General features: G+C 35.3%; 1 protein-coding gene across 2 annotated transcripts; it reads left to right on the top strand.

The window, feature by feature from the left end:
* Positions 1-5,670: 5,670 nt before the first annotated feature.
* Positions 5,671-16,435, top strand: LOC132627833 (kinesin-like protein KIN-4A). 2 transcript variants are annotated; one of them, XM_060343420.1, is made up of 26 exons: positions 5,671-6,074; positions 6,966-7,112; positions 7,193-7,342; positions 7,628-7,881; positions 8,512-8,690; positions 8,768-8,892; positions 9,646-9,682; positions 10,353-10,444; positions 10,533-10,643; positions 10,754-10,867; positions 11,168-11,255; positions 11,414-11,541; positions 11,802-11,900; positions 11,991-12,104; positions 12,187-12,303; positions 12,378-12,458; positions 12,649-12,720; positions 13,000-13,093; positions 13,272-13,303; positions 13,394-13,491; positions 13,597-13,695; positions 13,826-14,047; positions 14,673-14,826; positions 15,150-15,293; positions 15,390-15,702; positions 15,993-16,435. In XM_060343420.1, the coding sequence occupies exons 1-25, from the start codon at positions 5,952-5,954 to the stop codon at positions 15,615-15,617; spliced, it is 3,102 nt and encodes a 1,033-aa protein (XP_060199403.1). In that variant the 5' UTR covers positions 5,671-5,951; the 3' UTR covers positions 15,618-15,702; positions 15,993-16,435. The 2 variants fall into 2 exon arrangements, with proteins under 2 accessions (XP_060199403.1, XP_060199404.1); XM_060343421.1 differs by having other exon boundaries at positions 5,672-6,074; positions 11,429-11,541.
* Positions 16,436-18,093: the final 1,658 nt, after the last annotated feature.

Genomic DNA, 18,093 nt, shown 5'->3' with positions numbered 1-18,093 from the left:
ATTTTTCGCCGAAGGGGATTCGGGTGAACATCCTGGACATCACTTGGCTCCGCCCCCGGTGGTAGTCAACAATGACGATCATTAGGTGGTGGCTACCACTGATTATAGTTGGTGGAGATGGCTAGCAATGGCAATTCTGCAATTGTGGATGATGATAGTATCATAATCGTCAAATTGAATGTGTTGAGATGGTTGATTGTAGTAGCTAGGGGGTGAAGATGGATATTAGTGGTGGTGATGATTGCAGGTGGTAGTAGCTTAGGGTGGAGATGGTTGGTAGTAATGGCTGACAATAAAAGTAAGAGGTGGTCGAAGTAACTAGTAGAGGTGTTACGCCGGTGACAGATGATGACGAAAATTATGGTTAATTGTGCTTAAAAGTTTGTGACGAAGGTGGCTGACATTAATGATTGTACAATAGAGATGGATTGTGCGATGAAAGTGGCTGGCATATCGTGCGGTGATAGTTGTGTGTTGAAGGCTGATAGTTGTGATGATAATGAACAAAGTTGTGGTAAGAAAAGTCACCTCATGTGTATCTTTTTGCTAATATTGTCTTACTATTTAAGCAACTAAGTGATTGAAAAAAAAATAAGCGGACTTAATAGACTGCAATCTGAATAGCTGAGTCAAATCTCCATTAAATAAAAATGAACTGGCTTATATGTCTTTCTTAATGGTGTGTTATTATCTTAAAAGACATAATATGAACTGATATTAGTTATTTTATATGGATGACTTATTTTTAATTGGGTTAATAAATGAAATAGCTAGTTTTCAGTGAAAATTGGTTGGAAGGTAACCTTATAACTTACTAAAAAAAAACCCAAACAACGATAGAATTATTAGCAAGAATTTCTCAAAGAATAAAGTTGAGAAGTAATATTTTAGAACCGGAGATGCAGTCTAATAATTGAGTGTAAGGTTTTAATTCAATCAAAGTCTTTGTGTTAGAGTACTAATAGCATTTCCAATGGGTGTAAGCTTTTGATTCGATTAAAGGTTTCGTGTAGAGTTTTAATTCGATCAGAACTCACTATCCTCTTTTATCATTATTTCTTCAAAATCACAAGTCACCTTATTTAAAAAAATGAAAAATTATAAATAAAAGAACTACAAAAAAAAACTGATGAAACTAAGGGGACCAATTACCATTTACCATTTAAGAGGAACCTTTGCTTTGCCTGAGAAGTCTTGACTTATAAGTGGAATGTGGGTTCCAGCATATTACACACACAGTATTACAGGGCTAAAAAATATGCCATGTGAGGTAGGAGACCACCAGCTGGCTATGTCTTATTTTTGCGGGCCTCGTTTTCTCACCTTTCTCTTTACTCTTCTCCCTTCCTCTCTCACCATTCCTCACAAAATCCCACCTTTTTTTTTTTTTTTTGGTAATTGTAGTGTTCGAGTCAAGTTTGCGCACTTAGAATAAGTGGATTCAGAATGAACGAAATCTCATTATATATGTATATATTTTATTTCTTTTAGCATATGCATATATAGTTCGTGTAAAAAATAATATATTAACTTAAATTCGTAAAATTCATCCTAAATCCACTTATGCCTCATGTTTGATTTAAAAGGATAAAAGAGAAACAAAAACCGTGTGTTTGGTACGAAAGAAATATTTTTCAAAAAAATGAATGGACTATTTTTTTATTTTCTAGTGTTTGATATGTATGAAGAAAATATAATTTCAAACATATTTATATGTAATTTAGACAAATACTACAAAGATGGAGAATGAACTGATAAGGGGTGGGGTGGGGTTGGGCGGGGAGGGGCGGTTGAGAAAGGAAATTAACATAGAGTGTTACTTACAGTCTACCGGACTTTCTTTCTCTACTTTCATAAAAAAAAAGAAGTCATCTTTTCACTTTTAAGAAACTTTGTTTTCCTAGATTGAGAAAATATTTTTCATAAATTTTAACCAATATGAAAGTCAAAAAATATTTTCGTCCATACCAAACACACTCAAACAAATGTCCCTTTCCGAAGGACTTGTCTTTCTTCATCACGGGACTTCCCTTCAAGTCTCTTCTATATATCCTTTTGGTATACTCCAAAAACACAACTCAAGAATCGTAGAATTGATTCAATCAATTGGCATACTTGAAAGATATATGTCTATCTATCATTATATTGATATCCAACACATTTTCCCTTTCTTGATTTTCTCACTAAATATGTTCTGATTTAGTGAAATGAAAGTGATCCCAATGACATTAAACGCAAAGACAACTATAGACCCCCATCACCTTAACAAATCTCACTTTATTTTTTTGTTTTCTATAAACGTATTGATTACAAAACCATGTGCATTATATTTCCACGAGATAATGGCCTATCACTATAAAGTCTAAAAATAAATATACTACGTGTACTCCTAATTATTACGGTGAATAAAGTAGCAGCATCGGTAGAACAAGCATTTGCTCTAACGTCCCTTTGACGTGGATAACTATGTATAACCTACATGAAAATAATATAAATATTAAGTGCGAGAAGTCTATCTTTTCATATTTATACAATTTTTTTTTAATTTGTATTTGTGAAGTTCTACAACCATTAGAGCTGTATTAGTTGGGTGGTAGGAGTTCAATTCAATGTCTATTAAAGAATGGGTCCATTATACTATAAAGGACAAAAGTGCAAATATACCCCTCAACTTTGTGATCAGATATACCTCTCGTTATAAAAGTGGTGTATATATATTCTTATTGTTACAAAATGGTGCAAATATATCCCTCAACTTTACGATATAAAGCAGATATACCTCTCGTTACAAAAGTAAGGTATATATACTCCTGTCGTTACAAAATGGTGCAAATATACCCTGCCGTTACAAAATGGTGCAAATATACCTTTTTCATTGACGGGATTTTTTTAAAAAATCATTTAGGTTATTTTTTAATTAAGAAAAAAATGCCATGTGACTTAAAAAAAAAAGTCTACCCATTTTTTTTGAGTAAACATACTTTTCTAAAACCACATAATAATTTTTTTCTGTGAATCGAGTCTGATTCCCTTTCTAGTTTAATTTTAGTTTGCCAATTGACCTTTCTTCCCTCCCGTCCCTACAAAAAATATGTAGTTATACTAAACAACAAACACATTGTTTTTCATCCCGTTTAACCTGCTAAACTCAACTTAAGCTTGTACTTACAAATGAACAATTTGCATGTAAACTATCAGTTAAAGTTTTATACGTTGCCGTTTGGTTCATGGGATAACGTGAGATATTTTAGAATTAAGTTTGAGATTAATATACACTTTATTTGGCTAAAAGTATAAAATATATAATCCCAGTATAAATTTATATCTCAAACTTTGTGTTTTTTTTTATCCCACCTGAGAGGTAGGATAAATTAGTCCCAGAATTATAATCCTAGATAACTTTGTCCGCGAACCAAACGACCACATTATAAATATTTTTTCACACTAGTAGATAAAGAAGTACTTAAAATAATAGGTAAATTATCTATAGTTAGTAATCCTAATTAATTGTTAGAATATAAAACAAATTCTTGCTTTAACCCGTTAAAGCACGATGACGTTAATTAATTACACTATTCCGGGTCTTTTGATCAAAATAAGGTTATTACTATTATAATCTTCACATTCTATAGTCCATAATTCCAGGATTATAATCTCATCTCGGGGATAGATAATTCAAAGATTTTGGAACAAATGTCATCCCCATTTTTAGCTAATAAATACAGTTAAATACTAAATAAATTTAATTCTACACTTTATACTGAAACAACCTCAAGTCCCTGTAATTGAAGGTCCCTTTAGTGTGTATAAAGTAAATCCTTAAACTATTGCAGGCCAGGGTGTTCATTTCGCATTCATAGATCCCACTTAGTAATAATTTGAACTTTATTTCTGAACATTACAAGAATATATGCCCAATAATGTTGTGGTTTTATCCTCTTAAAATCTCAATAAGAAGTAAGGAAATTTTAACTAGATACTCCTATCAAAGACCTCTTAATCTGTGACGAAATCAAGAAAATAACTAAAAATATTCAAAGATCAAATAAGGGAAACAATATTTAAGTGGTCATTCTTGAGCCTATGTGGTCAATAGATATATATTTTAAGTCCCCACCTAATTCATAGGATGGTAGACGTAAATATAAAAACTATAGGAGTAATGGAAGAAAATAATAAAATCCAAGTATAGAATAATAAAAACACGAACCCACTTGGCATGCTGGTATCAAAGAAAATGAAAACAACATCTTCCTAGTAATCGTATAGGATTCCATATCACGTGGCTTGCGCTGTGCTGCACCTTTCTTTTCTACCATTTTCTGGGATACACAACACCTTCTCTTTTCTTTTTAGACGTGATACATACTCCTATATTTTATTTTTTTGGTTCTCCTTACTGTATCCTTATAAATATTGGGTTCCGATTAAATTCAAATTAGTATTGAAAATTTTCACAATAAGGGTGAAACACTTTCTAATTAAAGCAAGTCCACTCCATATTCAGGATCGCGAGATTTCTGGTTAAAAATGAAATACTTATAACTCCACCATACATATACACTTATGGTGGTGGCAAAATTGTAAATAGAATAACGACCAAAAGTAGAAGGGACAACTGTTTTTGACGGGAAATGAGTAAGAGGCCGTTGCAAAGTCGCTGAAGCCGCCAAGGGCATTTACGGAAAGAGTGGTTTATAAGTCTTCTATTCTGACATGTCAGCATCGAAGCCATTACTCTTCTTGTCTAACCGTCTGGGCTCCTGTGCACAGTGCACTCATTGTAGTGAAGACCAAGACTACAACAATAAAAAATAAATAAAAAAATAGTAAAGGGCTCAATTTTTATTATATAATATTTTTATAATATTATAGTAGCAGCATTTCTATATTTACTATTCAGACATCGTAATTTTCTTATACTTTTAAATTAAGTTGACTAACAACCATAATTATCGAAAACAACCTCTCTATGATAAGATTTGTGTACACTTTATCCTTCCTAGAACCCACTCTGTGAGATTATACTGGTTATATTGTTATTCTACTAATAACCATAATTAATCCTTCATATTACAATGGTACAATTAATATTAAATTAAAATAAATACAATGTTATAATTGATTGATAGTGTAAAATTTGCTAATACTAGCCGCGTATATAAGCAAGGGCGAAGCCAGGGACGCAAGAGATTATCAGAAAATTACACTATAATTATATACACAAATCTTTATCTATATATAATATATGTTTAAATTCTTTTGATATGTGTAATCAGATTACACAATCTATAATTGGATTACACAATCTGATTGCATATTATGATCAAAATATACAATGACAGTGAAAATATTAGTACATTATTAATTATTGGTATATAAATCATGCTTAAAAGTAAGGCAACAAACAAAAAAAAGGAATCTGATTGCATATTATGATCAAAATATACAAAAACAGTGAAAATATTAGTACATTATTAATTATTATTGGTATATAAATGAAGCTTAAAAGTAAGGCAACAAACAAAAGAAAATTGAAGAAAGAACATCATATGTAAGAGGTTGCTGTCATAGTTGCTGTCCTTGCAGTTACACTACTAACACCCACACCCACAGGCAGTGTCACATTCCCCATTCCCCCATATACTCCTCCATTGCCCCCTACCCCCCCTGTATTCTCTATTCCCTCAACTACCCTTTCTTCATTCTCTCTCTCTCTCTCTCTTTACATTGTGTGTCTGTGTGAATAACTAGCTTTCTTTCATTTCTATCTGTTTTCTATCTTCTTCTTTATTATCATCACCGACTCTTGTAGATTCTGCTGCTACATCACTTTCTTGTCCCTTAAAAACTTCCTTTCCAATTCCCTGCTAAAAAAATAATCTTGGACCAACTGTGTTTCCTACCCACAACCCCTGTGTTTTTCTTCTTCTAGTGTTGAGGATTTTGATATGGAAACTGGTCATGGGGAGGATTGTTGTGTGAAAGTGGCAGTTCATATAAGGCCACTCATTGGAGATGAGAAACTTCAGGGTTGTAAAGATTGTGTATCTGTGGTCTCTGGAAAACCTCAGGTACTACTTGTTGTTTCACCTGTAATGTGAATTCTGGGATTCAGCATTTTTGGACAAGCTTATTCTTTTAGCTTTTTTCTGTTTGAATTGGCGATTTTCAGAGATCTGGATCTTATGTGTGATACTCAAGATTGGCTTATGCATGTTTCAGTCTAAGCCTAGTGTTGGTGTGAATTGTGATCGGAGTTTTTCACTTTGTTTTATTGATAGCTAAGTGCTACACTCCAATAGTTTGTACCCAAAAAAATGGCGAAGTATCTAACTGTTTATCAGCCTGATTGCTGAATGCTAATCCAATTTCCTTCAATTACTCATCTTTCTATTTATTTTGGGTGGGTGAGAGCATTGAGACACCATTTAGGTGACTAGTTCTTTCTAGTGTGGCTTTAAATTTGGGACAAAGAATTCTTATTTGAGAATTAAAATTGGGGAAAAATAGTTTCTTTTGGGGTTCATACATGGACTAGAATCTTAGTTTGCTTTCCTTGAAATTTTGTGTTTCATTTAGATCTAAGATTGACCTTTTCTTCATGATTTTGTAGTTTTCCATTGTATAATTCACCCGGGCAAAGATTAAGGTTTCCAAAATGAATCATGCATGTTAACTAACTAATTCCCTTATGGAAATAACTTTCTTAATATAAAAAGCTTATTTATTTATTTATTTATTTATTTAGTCATAGCTGAATACAGATTCCACTTTCTCCAAATCCTTCCCTTTTTTAAGTCTGGGAAGTCATCTTCTGGGCAAACTTTTATCAGCTCCATAAATATTGTAAATTTAAGTTCTGAAGACTGACTAAGCGAATTCTCGTTCCACTTTTACCCACATTATTTTAATGTGGTGCTGTTTTCTATTGACTTCAAGACTGATAATTGGTGGTCTTGCAGGTGGCAATTGGTACACATTCGTTTACTTTTGATCATGTTTATGGGAGTACAGCTTCTCCCTCAACTGCCATGTATCAAGAGTGCGTGTCTCCTCTTGTTGATGGTTTGTTCCAAGGTTATAATGCCACCGTTCTTGCTTATGGCCAGGTAAATCATTTTGGTATACTGTAGTTAAGTTCAGCCATTTGTTTCCATGTTCTTTCGATTTACATTTCAATAAAATGCAGACAGGTTCAGGAAAAACGTACACCATGGGAACTGGTTTCAAAGATGGTTTCCAAACTGGACTAATTCCCCAAGTTATGAATTCTTTGTTCAACAAGGTCGAGACCTTGAAGCATCAGGCAGAATTCCAGTTGCATGCGTCTTTCATTGAGGTTTACTTACTCATTTCTTTCCTCTGTTCTATTTAAGTTTACTGAAATCTTAACGTACGCATGCCGTTAAAAGTCTCAGTTTTCTTCACTATGAACCTATAGACTGATCAAACATTGTGTGACACGTTGATCGAACTGTTTTTAGACGTTAACTTTTTCCCCTATTGTGTTGTTCTTTGTATAAACTATAAACCTCCTCTGGACACGCTTTTCAGTTGAGTACCATTATGCTTACTTTGTGACAGTAGTTATGTAGCATTTTTACTAAGCTAATTCCTTTTCCAGATACACAGAGAAGAAGTACGAGATTTGCTGGATTCTCTTTCTGTTAACAAATCAGAGACAGCAAATGGACACAATGGAAAAGTATCTATTCCAGGGAAACCCCCAATACAAATTCGTGAATCTTCAAATGGTGTTATTACATTGGCAGGATCCACCGAACGCAGTGTAAGAACACTCAAAGAAATGGCCGACTGTCTGGAGCAAGGATCACTTAGCAGGGCCACAGGCAGCACAAACATGAATAACCAATCAAGGTTGGAACATAGTTAATTGCATTGTGTGTGCTGTTTTCACCTTTGCTTATTTTGGTCTGAAATATGATACTCTCACATTAAACTCCAAAATTTAGAAGGAAAAAAAAAAGCTGACATTAATTTTTTCTTTTTATAGTTATATTTCTCTTTTTAAATGTGTTAATTCATAGAATATTAGGCAGAAAATTAACTTAAGAGTAGTAAAATCCATTGAATCGAACATGGTGGTTGCATGTCAATAAAGTTATTCGACTGAAGAAACCTTACAGAAAAACACGTCTTTTAGCTTCTTTAGGTACGTGTTTCCTTGACCTTTAACTAAAACCTCTGTTGTATATCACATGATTTGATTCAAATTTCTAATGTTCCAATAACTAACCAATGAACTTTCTCCTTTGTTAAGGAAGAAATTATTTCAACGAGTAATACTTGGAAAAATGAATTTGTAAAACCGAATGTAAGTGTACATGGAAACTAATAGCAAGAGCTATTAAATCCAATTTTTGCTGCTTGTATCCTGAAAGGATTGAGCATTGACTCATGAAGATGCATTCTTTCTGCTGAATAATTTGTAAATATTTACACTACACGATAAGCTAATTTATATCCTTTTTGCTTTCACTTTTTCAGTCGCTCTCATGCCATATTCACCATTACAGTGGAGCAGATGCGCAAGACCGGTTCTAGTGATGGCAATAGCAATGAATGCATGACTGAAGAATATCTTTGTGCCAAGCTGCATTTGGTAGATCTTGCTGGTTCAGAGCGAGCAAAACGAACGGGATCAGATGGTCTCCGTTTTAAAGAAGGTTCTTGTTTTGGCATTCTTGCTGTTTTTGAAAGTGTCTCTTGCATGAGATGGTTGTTGACCTACTTTTCATTGCAGGGGTTCACATTAATAGAGGCCTTCTTGCACTTGGAAATGTTATTAGTGCACTTGGAGATGAGAAAAAGAGGAAAGAAGGTGTCCATGTTCCATATCGAGACAGTAAACTCACTCGGCTATTGCAGGTTGGTTTCATGTTTTAGGTTATTCCAAAATTTCATTATATCATTAAAATACTGAACACAAGATTCTAAGAAATGGGAAAAACATGTCATATTTGATATTTCTGTATGAGCATCTCCTCATTTGTGTACTGTATGCTGCTGCTGTGAACAAACCGGTGTGATGACAACTCATTTGATCAAAATAATCCCAAACCACCACTTCGTTCATTTGATCAGATGAGTTCTCCTTACACCTCTTTGTTCTTAAAATGGTCATTGACATTAGGGGCACCTCTTGCTTCTCAATTTGTCAATAGTTATGATGCGATCTTGACACTAAATGGTTTCTTCAAAGTCTTTCCGACGTCCAATCTGAATAAGTCCAACCATTTTCCAGTGTTATAATCTGACTTCTAATATTGAAAGGTTCTCCTGAAATCCTTGATACTCTTTATTGTGTAACAGTAAAACGTCAGCGGACCTTAGTTACAAGTTTTCTCACTGGAGAGGAACTAAATTGGAAACAACAACAACAACCCAGTGAAATCCCACATCGTGGGGTCTGGAGGAACTAAATTGGAAAATAAGCAAAAAATTGTGGACACTGAGTTTGGCAATAATACAATAATAGGGCGCTTGATATTTTAGGATTTGGTAGTATTTTCATTTTTTGAAATTGTTTAATTTCTGTTTCTCCCTTGTTGATCTATTTATAGTCTGTTAATTGAGTTATTTGTTGATTCTTTTAATTAAGAGTTTTGGAAAATATGACAGGATTCACTTGGCGGTAACAGTCGGACAGTCATGATAGGTAATTCCAGTTTAACACCTTATTCATTATATGTTGAATCGATTGAATATCACAGTGAAAGAATCTTTTGATGCGTCTCATTTTTACTGAAATTTTCTCACACTTGGGTCTTGCCTAAGAAAGCATTGGGAGTCTGGGACCATTGGGAGTCTATTGGGAGTCTGGGACCATGACATAGTGATAGTGACTATATTCTTTCTTCTGGACCTAGAATAAACCATGCTAAACAGCCAAATGCACAAGTGCAAAGATTTTCTTGTAATTAGTTTGTCACTCTTGAGGTAATGTTATATAATGAACTTATAACTCCCATTGCTTTTGAGCCTGTTAGGCTGTGGGTGGGTGGTGGATGGTTACAGCAAGGAAATCAAAGTACTGTTGTTTTGGGACACCTCATGAGGTTTATCTATCTGGCACATGATGACACAATTTTTATTCAATAAATCTTCCATTTTCAGTTAAAAGGAGAAAAACCAAGGAAATAAAAGTGGTCTGTGGAAGAATGAACTAAAGTTTATCTAAGCTAAAAATATGTAGTTGTATCTTTGAGTTTAATTAGAATTGTTATCCTTCTTCTTGACGGCCCTTGAGATGTTGCCATGTCTTAGTTCTGGCGACGAGCAGATTCTTTCTACATTCTTGCTTATGTTCTGGTTTATTTGTTTTCCAGCATGCATTAGTCCTGCTGATATAAATGCTGAAGAAACTCTGAACACTCTTAAATATGCAAATCGGGCTCGCAATATTCAGAACAAGCCAGTTGTAAGTCCAATGACAAACCTTATTTCACTATATTCTTGTCATTTCTGGATCAAGAATCCTTAAGTAGTTTTCCTTAAATGATGTCCAGATCAATCGAGATCCTGTATCTAGTGAGATGCTGAAGATGCGGCAACAACTAGAGTGTTTGCAGGCAGAACTCTGTGCGCGTGGGGGAGGTGCTTCCTCTAATGAAATTCAGGTGACTTTTTGTTATGCTCCGGGTGTAGATGTCAGCAGACAACCTTTTTAAATACTAAATGAAGATGTGGATAGTCTTCAGTCTTCACTAATTTGAATTTTCATGTCTAGGTACTCAAGGATAGGATTTCATGGCTTGAAGCTAGTAATGAGGAGCTAAGTAGAGAATTGCACGAGTACCGCAGAAGAGGCTCTGGCACTGAGCAATGTGGAACAGAAGTGAAGGTATATATTGAGCTCTCCATATTCGTAGAAGCCATTTTAAGAAAGAGGAGTTATCATGACTCCAGGGCTATGGTCTAGTGGTAAGAGTTCAGCTTGTGATGTGTGGGTAGATGCACATCACAGTTCGAACCCTGTTGCAGATAAAAGCCTAGTAATTAATTTGAGAAGGGTTGGGGGGGGGGGGGGGGCATTATCCACCGTGTTTGGAACCGTATGCCATTGGTCATCGGAGATTTCTTGGTTAAAAGAGGACTTTTGTTCCAACATAGTTGCATAACAGAATCTTCATCTTGATTTCAGGTTAATGGTGTCTTTTCAGTAAAAAGCGAAGGGCTCAAAAGGGGCTTGCAAAGTATAGAGTCATCTGACTATCCAATGAGTGAAAATGGTATGCCATTTCAACTTTTTGTACTTGGCAATGAGGTTGATATTCTAATTCCTATGTTTGGAACTGGGATGTTTTCAGGATAAGAAAGCCATTTTCGTTGTCTTAAAAATTTAAAACTTAAATGTCTTAAGCGGTTCAGTATTCTGATTTGGAGCCAGTCTCTATACTGCCAGGTGATTCAGGAGATATGGATGACGAAGCAGCAAAAGAGTGGGAACATACCCTCCTGCAAGACTCAATGGACAAAGAGTTGAACGAGCTAAATCGGCGCTTAGAGCAGAAGGAGGTAAGGCAGATTCTTGTGCTTAATGGTTTTGTCTTTTCTGTAGTAAACTCATAGTTAGATGTTTGTTCTTTGGTATACTTGCAGTTAATTCTGAATATAGTTATTCATCAAAAATACTAATAGTGAATATGGAATTTAAACATGAGATAGCACTCTTGGTTGTGCAATTCTGTTAGATGGTAACATTCTATGGTTGTTCGTTTTCCTGTCCTTAATGCATGTGGTGATTTGATGTATATATTTGTGTATCAATTATTCAGTCTGAAATGAAACTTTATGGAGGCTTAGACACCATGGCCCTGAAGCAACATTTCGGAAAAAAACTTTTGGAACTTGAAGAGGAGAAAAGAGCGGTGCAGGTAATAATAAGCAATGAAAATAGTATCGCACATTGTCATCTGAGCTTCTCAAACTGATGTTCCCTTTTTTGAACTGACTTCTTAATGCAGCAAGAGAGAGATAGATTATTAGCTGAGGTTGAAAACCTTGCAGCCAATAATGATGGACAAGCAATTAAATTGCAGGACACACACTCCCAGAAACTAAAGTCCCTTGAAGCTCAGGTCTGCCCAACTGTACCGTGTTCATTGTATAGACATGAGTGTCATGATTAACTCTAATATCTAAAACATGTATGCTGGGCAGATACAAGATCTTAAGAAAAAACAAGAGAGCCAGGTTCAGCTTTTGAAGCAAAAACAAAAGAGTGATGATGCAGCAAAGCGCTTGCAAGATGAAATACAATCAATCAAGGCACAAAAGGTTGGTTTACTTTTCTGCTTTGGTTAGCACCATCTGTACCACTTATATGCAACTTATATTCTTTCCTTTTATAGGTACAATTGCAGCATAAAATTAAACAAGAAGCTGAACAATTTCGTCAGTGGAAGGCATCTCGAGAGAAAGAGTTAATGCAGGTAATTTGCTGCTATTACTTTTTTCACAGACCGATCTGCATCTTGTAATGTCGTCCCTGCTATTTCAGTACTATAAATGTTTTCATAACAGGCTTCTGTTTGTGCACATTACTGATAAGGCAAATGCAATTCATTCTGATGGAGATTCTACTTTGTGTTGTTAACCAACAATAATTTCTCTGAAATGCAGTTAAGGAAGGAAGGGAGAAGGAACGAGTATGAGAGACATAAATTGCAAGCTTTAAATCAGCGACAAAAGATGGTGAGCATCTTACTTTCCTCTTTGTCTTTGCATTGTCTTTCATTCTTCTACAGCTGTTTTAATGAAGAGAACATGATACCTATCCTAGTTGTGACAACCAAATATTCGAGCTGTCTAAAACCTAACTTAAACGCTACAATTTTACCTTCGACAGCTTTTGTTAAGTGGGTAACATAAGTTGATGGCTTACTAGAATAACATGGCCGAGAGTCAAGCTCGTGTAAGGAGATGATCACAGTTAATATCTGAATGTTATATGTCATCATGGATGTATTTCAGGTTCTTCAAAGAAAGACAGAGGAGGCTGCAATGGCAACCAAGAGACTAAAAGAATTGCTTGAAGCACGTAAATCTTCAGGTCGCGAAAACTCAGGTTTGAACTGTGTTTAGCTTTTATCTGATGCCTTTGTTGTGGATTATTGGTGCAATTCTGTTTGTATTAAATATATATGGTATAAGGATTTTTTTTCTCAGAAGGTTCCACTAAAATTGATGCTAATTTTTGAATATTTTAACTTGTTCAACTTAATAATGTTCTGTTTAACATGCAGTTACAAGCAATGGCCATGTAGTAAATGGACAGGTACTAATCTTGTTCTCTTTTGGACTCTAATAGAGTTTGTTTCTGTACCTATTTGATCAAAGAATTTATTCAAGTATCTTTTGCATTCAGAGCAATGAGAAATCGTTGCAACGTTGGCTTGATCATGAGCTTGAAGTGATGGTGAATGTTCATGAAGTTCGTCATGAGTATGAGAAGCAAAGTCAAGTGTACGTAACAAACTTTATTTTACCTAAACTAATCCTCTCTTAATGTGCACAGACTCAACATGTTCTTGTTCTTTGCATCATTAAAATGGTTCGTTTTCATCTCAGACGAGCTGCTCTGGGTGAAGAGCTAGCAGTTTTGAGACAAGTTGATGAATTTGCTTCAAAAGGAATGAGTCCTCCAAGGGGTAAAAATGGTTTCTCTAGGTACATATACTAAATCCATCTATCTTTCAGTAATGGACTCAGTAATTCTCCAAAAATGCAGCTGAACTAGTACTAAAAAAATACTTTATATGACTAAAGAAAGTTCGGTGCAATGTGATTGTCTGTTCAGGGCATCTTCAATGTCACCAAATGCTAGAATGGCTCGAATTGCTTCTCTTGAGAATATGTTAGGCATTTCATCCAATTCTCTAGTTGCCATGGCTTCACAGCTTTCAGAAGCAGAAGAAAGAGAGCGTGCCTTCAGCAATCGTGGACGTTGGAACCAGCTACGCTCAATGGGGGATGCAAAAAGTTTAATGCAATATATGTTCAATTCTCTAGCAGATGCAAGGTATTCTACTGATGTGTTTTGTATCTTGTAGTATGAATTGTTATGCCCTGAAGCTTTATAAGTAGAGATAGCTAGAACTTTGAAGCTCAGGATTCAAGGAATGGGGAATGAGAGGAGAGAAATGGAGGTCTAGTGCAAGTAAAACTATCTTAAACACCACCTAGAGAGAGAGATCTTTTGAGCTTAGCGGTGCAATTTTGGATCTCGGTAAGCTAGGAACGTCTAATAGTTATAAACGTGGGTTCTGAAAAGGTCAACAGTCTTGTCATTACCTTCGAAAGTACGTCTGGTCCCCATATGTTTATACGGGTATAAAATTCCACATCATTCCAGTCAATGTTCCACAAACGAGAAAAAGATAAAACAAAAATAAGGAAGGCAGAAGATTAACTTGAAAGATTTCCTTAGGAATGAGTGTATGCAATACTCCAACTGACGACAACCTCATAAGCCACTTGCGATAATTGTCTCCACCTCACAGTTCATAAGAATGATAGAAGATTTTTGACATAATGTCTAGCTATTAACTAAGAAGCAAATTTGTAGAAGCAAATTCTCATTTTCGTTCTATTTTTGCGGCAGCCTGCGGGATTTTCTTTGCCTTAACTCTAATTATGTCATCCAGATGCCAACTTTGGGAGAAGGAGATTGAGACCAAGGAAATGAAAGAGCAGATGAAAGAACTCATTGGTCTATTGCGACAGAGCGAAATTAGGAGAAAGGAAGTTGAAAAGGAGTTGAAGCAAGCTGTTTCAGTTGCATTGGCTTCGCCAGCTTCGGTAACATTTTACTTGCTTGTATTTTCTTTAGTTCCAAATCACGTATCTGAATATTTTAGATCTTATTTAAGGGAAACATGCACAGCTTTTAAATAATGTATTGTGAGTTTGAATGACATGGCTGATTGAGACTTTCTGTATGCTATCGGGTTATTGACTTTCCTACTTTAAGTGCATCATGTTTATGCATACTGTTGATCTATCACTTGAGTTGATACATCTGTTGACAAGATCAAATGGATTTATTCTGATATTCGTTTTCTTGTTAGTGCTCTTACTTTTTTGGTGGTGCCTTATATTGATGATGTTGCAATGAGAAACAGGCTAATACCAAGCACTTTGCTGACGAAATAAGTGGTCCGCCGTCTCCAATCCCTGTACCAGCACAAAAACAGCTCAAATATTCAGCTGGCATTGCTAATGCATCAGTCAGAGAAGCAGCAGCTTTTGTAGATCAAACACACAAGGTCGTTTTAATATTTTTCTTTTTCTTCTTTGACTGTTTGACATTTGCAGTTAGCATTATTAACAAAAATGGCTGCTAATAAGCTCTGATGGTGCAGATGGTGCCACTAGGCCAATTGTCGATGAAGAAATTAACAGTGGCAGGACAAGGTGGGAAGCTGTGGAGGTGGAAAAGAAGTCATCATCAGTGGCTATTACAGTTCAAATGGAAGTGGCAAAAACCTTGGAAACTCTCTGAGTTGATTAGACATAGTGATGAAACAATTATGAGGTCACGACCTCGTACCCAGGCTCTGCCAGATATTATGTGCAGAAATGGTCGCTAGCTTATTGGTGCCCAACTGTATATTCTATTCTGATCTCTTTTGAGCCCTTACACATGGTACAGGAAGAAACTGGAAATAAGTACTGGTAAGTTCTATTTTCTTAACTGTACAGTAATTTTTTCACTTCTTCATTTCAACTAGCTTTGCTTCCATGAAATTGATAATGAAACTTGTTTGACTGGTTTAACATAATTGATATTGTGATAATGAATTCATGTCGTCCTCGTTATGGACAAAAGCAGTTTATCAAGGAATATTTTACAGTAGGAGTCTGTCGCTTGGCAACACTTCTGCACTAACATTGCGACACAAATAGGGTCTTCCTGTTTAATTGACTCATTTATTTTTCAAGGGTTAATGCTATCTGCAATACAGGTATTATATGTGCAAGATGCAGTTCAAGTGTTGTAGCCGTGGAGGGGATTTTGGTTTTAGGTGTTCTTAAAGGAGTGGATTTTAGTTGGGAGTTGTTAGATCTTTGAATTTTAGAACTGTGGTTATTCTTCAGCAGCATCTTGTGAATATGTTGAAGCTACATAGGATTGCCTGAATAATCGCAGAACAATACTTAGAAGATGGACGATGAAGACACTAGTAGATTGATTATAGGACAAGGTCGAGATTTGTGTATACATTTGGCAAATAACATTCAACTTGAAGGAATTCTTCCGTCTGGTCACAGAAGCATGTCAAAAGATCCTTTTGTTTGTGTTTTTTTTTTGTTTGTGCCATTCTTGATAAATTTGTGTAATGTACATTGAGTGTAAGCACAACATTGATATTGTTTAAAGTAATGAAAGATGCAGCATTTTCTACTATCTCTTTGATCCTTTTTCTTTTCGTTATCTTCGTTGTGTGGGGTAATAATGTTTACACTATGTACGACTTGTCAAGAACACTTTATAGGAGACAAAATTTCAGTCCACCTATATAGATTATTGGGAAAAGGGCCTGATTTACCCCTCTACTTTAAAAAAAAGGTTCATATTTACCTCTCGTTATACTATCAGATTATTTATACCCCTACCGTTATAATAGTTGAAATATTTGCCCCTATTTTTAACAGAGGGGTAAATATGAACCTTTTTCAAAGTAGAGGGGTAAATCAGGCCCTAAAAAATAAAACACCCTAAAGTTTCCAAACAAAACTTACTTCGGGTACCTTTTCAACCCTTAAAATGACGATCCGAACGTCTACGAATCCTTGATGTATTGAGCCTACATTATTGTACGCAGAAAAAAATATCAGGTTCTATATAAAATATTGACGTTTCGGAGTCTTGACACACCACTAATCATTGGTCAAAGTATGAAAAAACAAACTAAAATTTTTCAACCAAAACTTACTTCGGGTACCTTTTCAACCCCTAAAATGACGATCCGAACGTCTACGAATCCTTGATGTATTGAGCCTACATTATTGTACGCAGAAAAAAATATCAGGTTCTATATAAAATATTGACGTTTCGGAGCCTTGACACACGACTAATTATTAGTCAAAGTATGGAAAATAACACTAAGTGTTGCAAAAAATAAAGTTGGCCAATTTTTGTTTTTTATTCATACTTTGACCAATGATTAGTGGTGTGTCAAGACTCCGAAACGTCAATATTTTATATAGAACCTGATATTTTTTTCTGCGTACAATAATGTAGGCTCAATACATCAAGGATTCGTAGACGTTCGGATCTTCATTTTAGGGGTTGAAAAGGTACCCGAAGTAAGTTTTGATTGAAAAAATTTAGTTTTTTTTTTCATACTTTGACCAATGATTAGTGGTGTGTCAAGACTCCGAAACGTCAATATTTTATATAGAACCTGATATTTTTTTCTGCGTACAATAATGTAGGCTCAATACATCAAGGATTCGTAGACGTTCGAATCGTCATTTTAGGGGTTGAAAAGGTACCCGAAGTAAGTTTTGTTTGGAAACTTTAGGGTGTTTTATTTTTTAGGGCCTGATTTACCCCTCTACTTTGGAAAAGGTTCATATTTACCCCTCTGTTAAAAATAGGGGCAAATATTTCAACTATTGTAACGGTAGGGGTATAAATGGCCTGATAGTATAACGAGGGGTAAATATGAACCTTTTTTTAAAGTAGAGGGGTAAATCAGGCCCTTTTCCCTAGATTATTCCAGCTGCAGATAATGTTTGTTTACTGGGGCCAAGCTAGCAAAACGAACTTGATATACATGTTCAATTCTGAACTGAGTTGGACACTAAATTTCCCAACCCCAAAGCACACCTCTAAACCTAAGGATGCAAAAGAGGCTTAAATAAGGATTTTCACTTCCTTTCAACGAATTAGAGAGTAATTATTAAGAATCAAAATCATACTTCGGAGTACATATGCTTTCGGTTGGACAGAAATGAGAACAAGGCAAATTTGATAGTTTTGGCATGCACGAGAGAAGTTCTACAGGTTTGTATGCACGCGTGAGAGTTTTGATTTTGCTTCTCTTTTCGCAATATGTT

Source organism: Lycium barbarum, chromosome 2, assembly GCF_019175385.1.
Source record: "Lycium barbarum isolate Lr01 chromosome 2, ASM1917538v2, whole genome shotgun sequence".
Taxonomy (NCBI): domain Eukaryota; kingdom Viridiplantae; phylum Streptophyta; class Magnoliopsida; order Solanales; family Solanaceae; genus Lycium; species Lycium barbarum.
The sequence above is the reverse complement of the archived record's forward strand: the minus strand, read 5'-3'. Positions and strand labels throughout refer to the sequence as shown.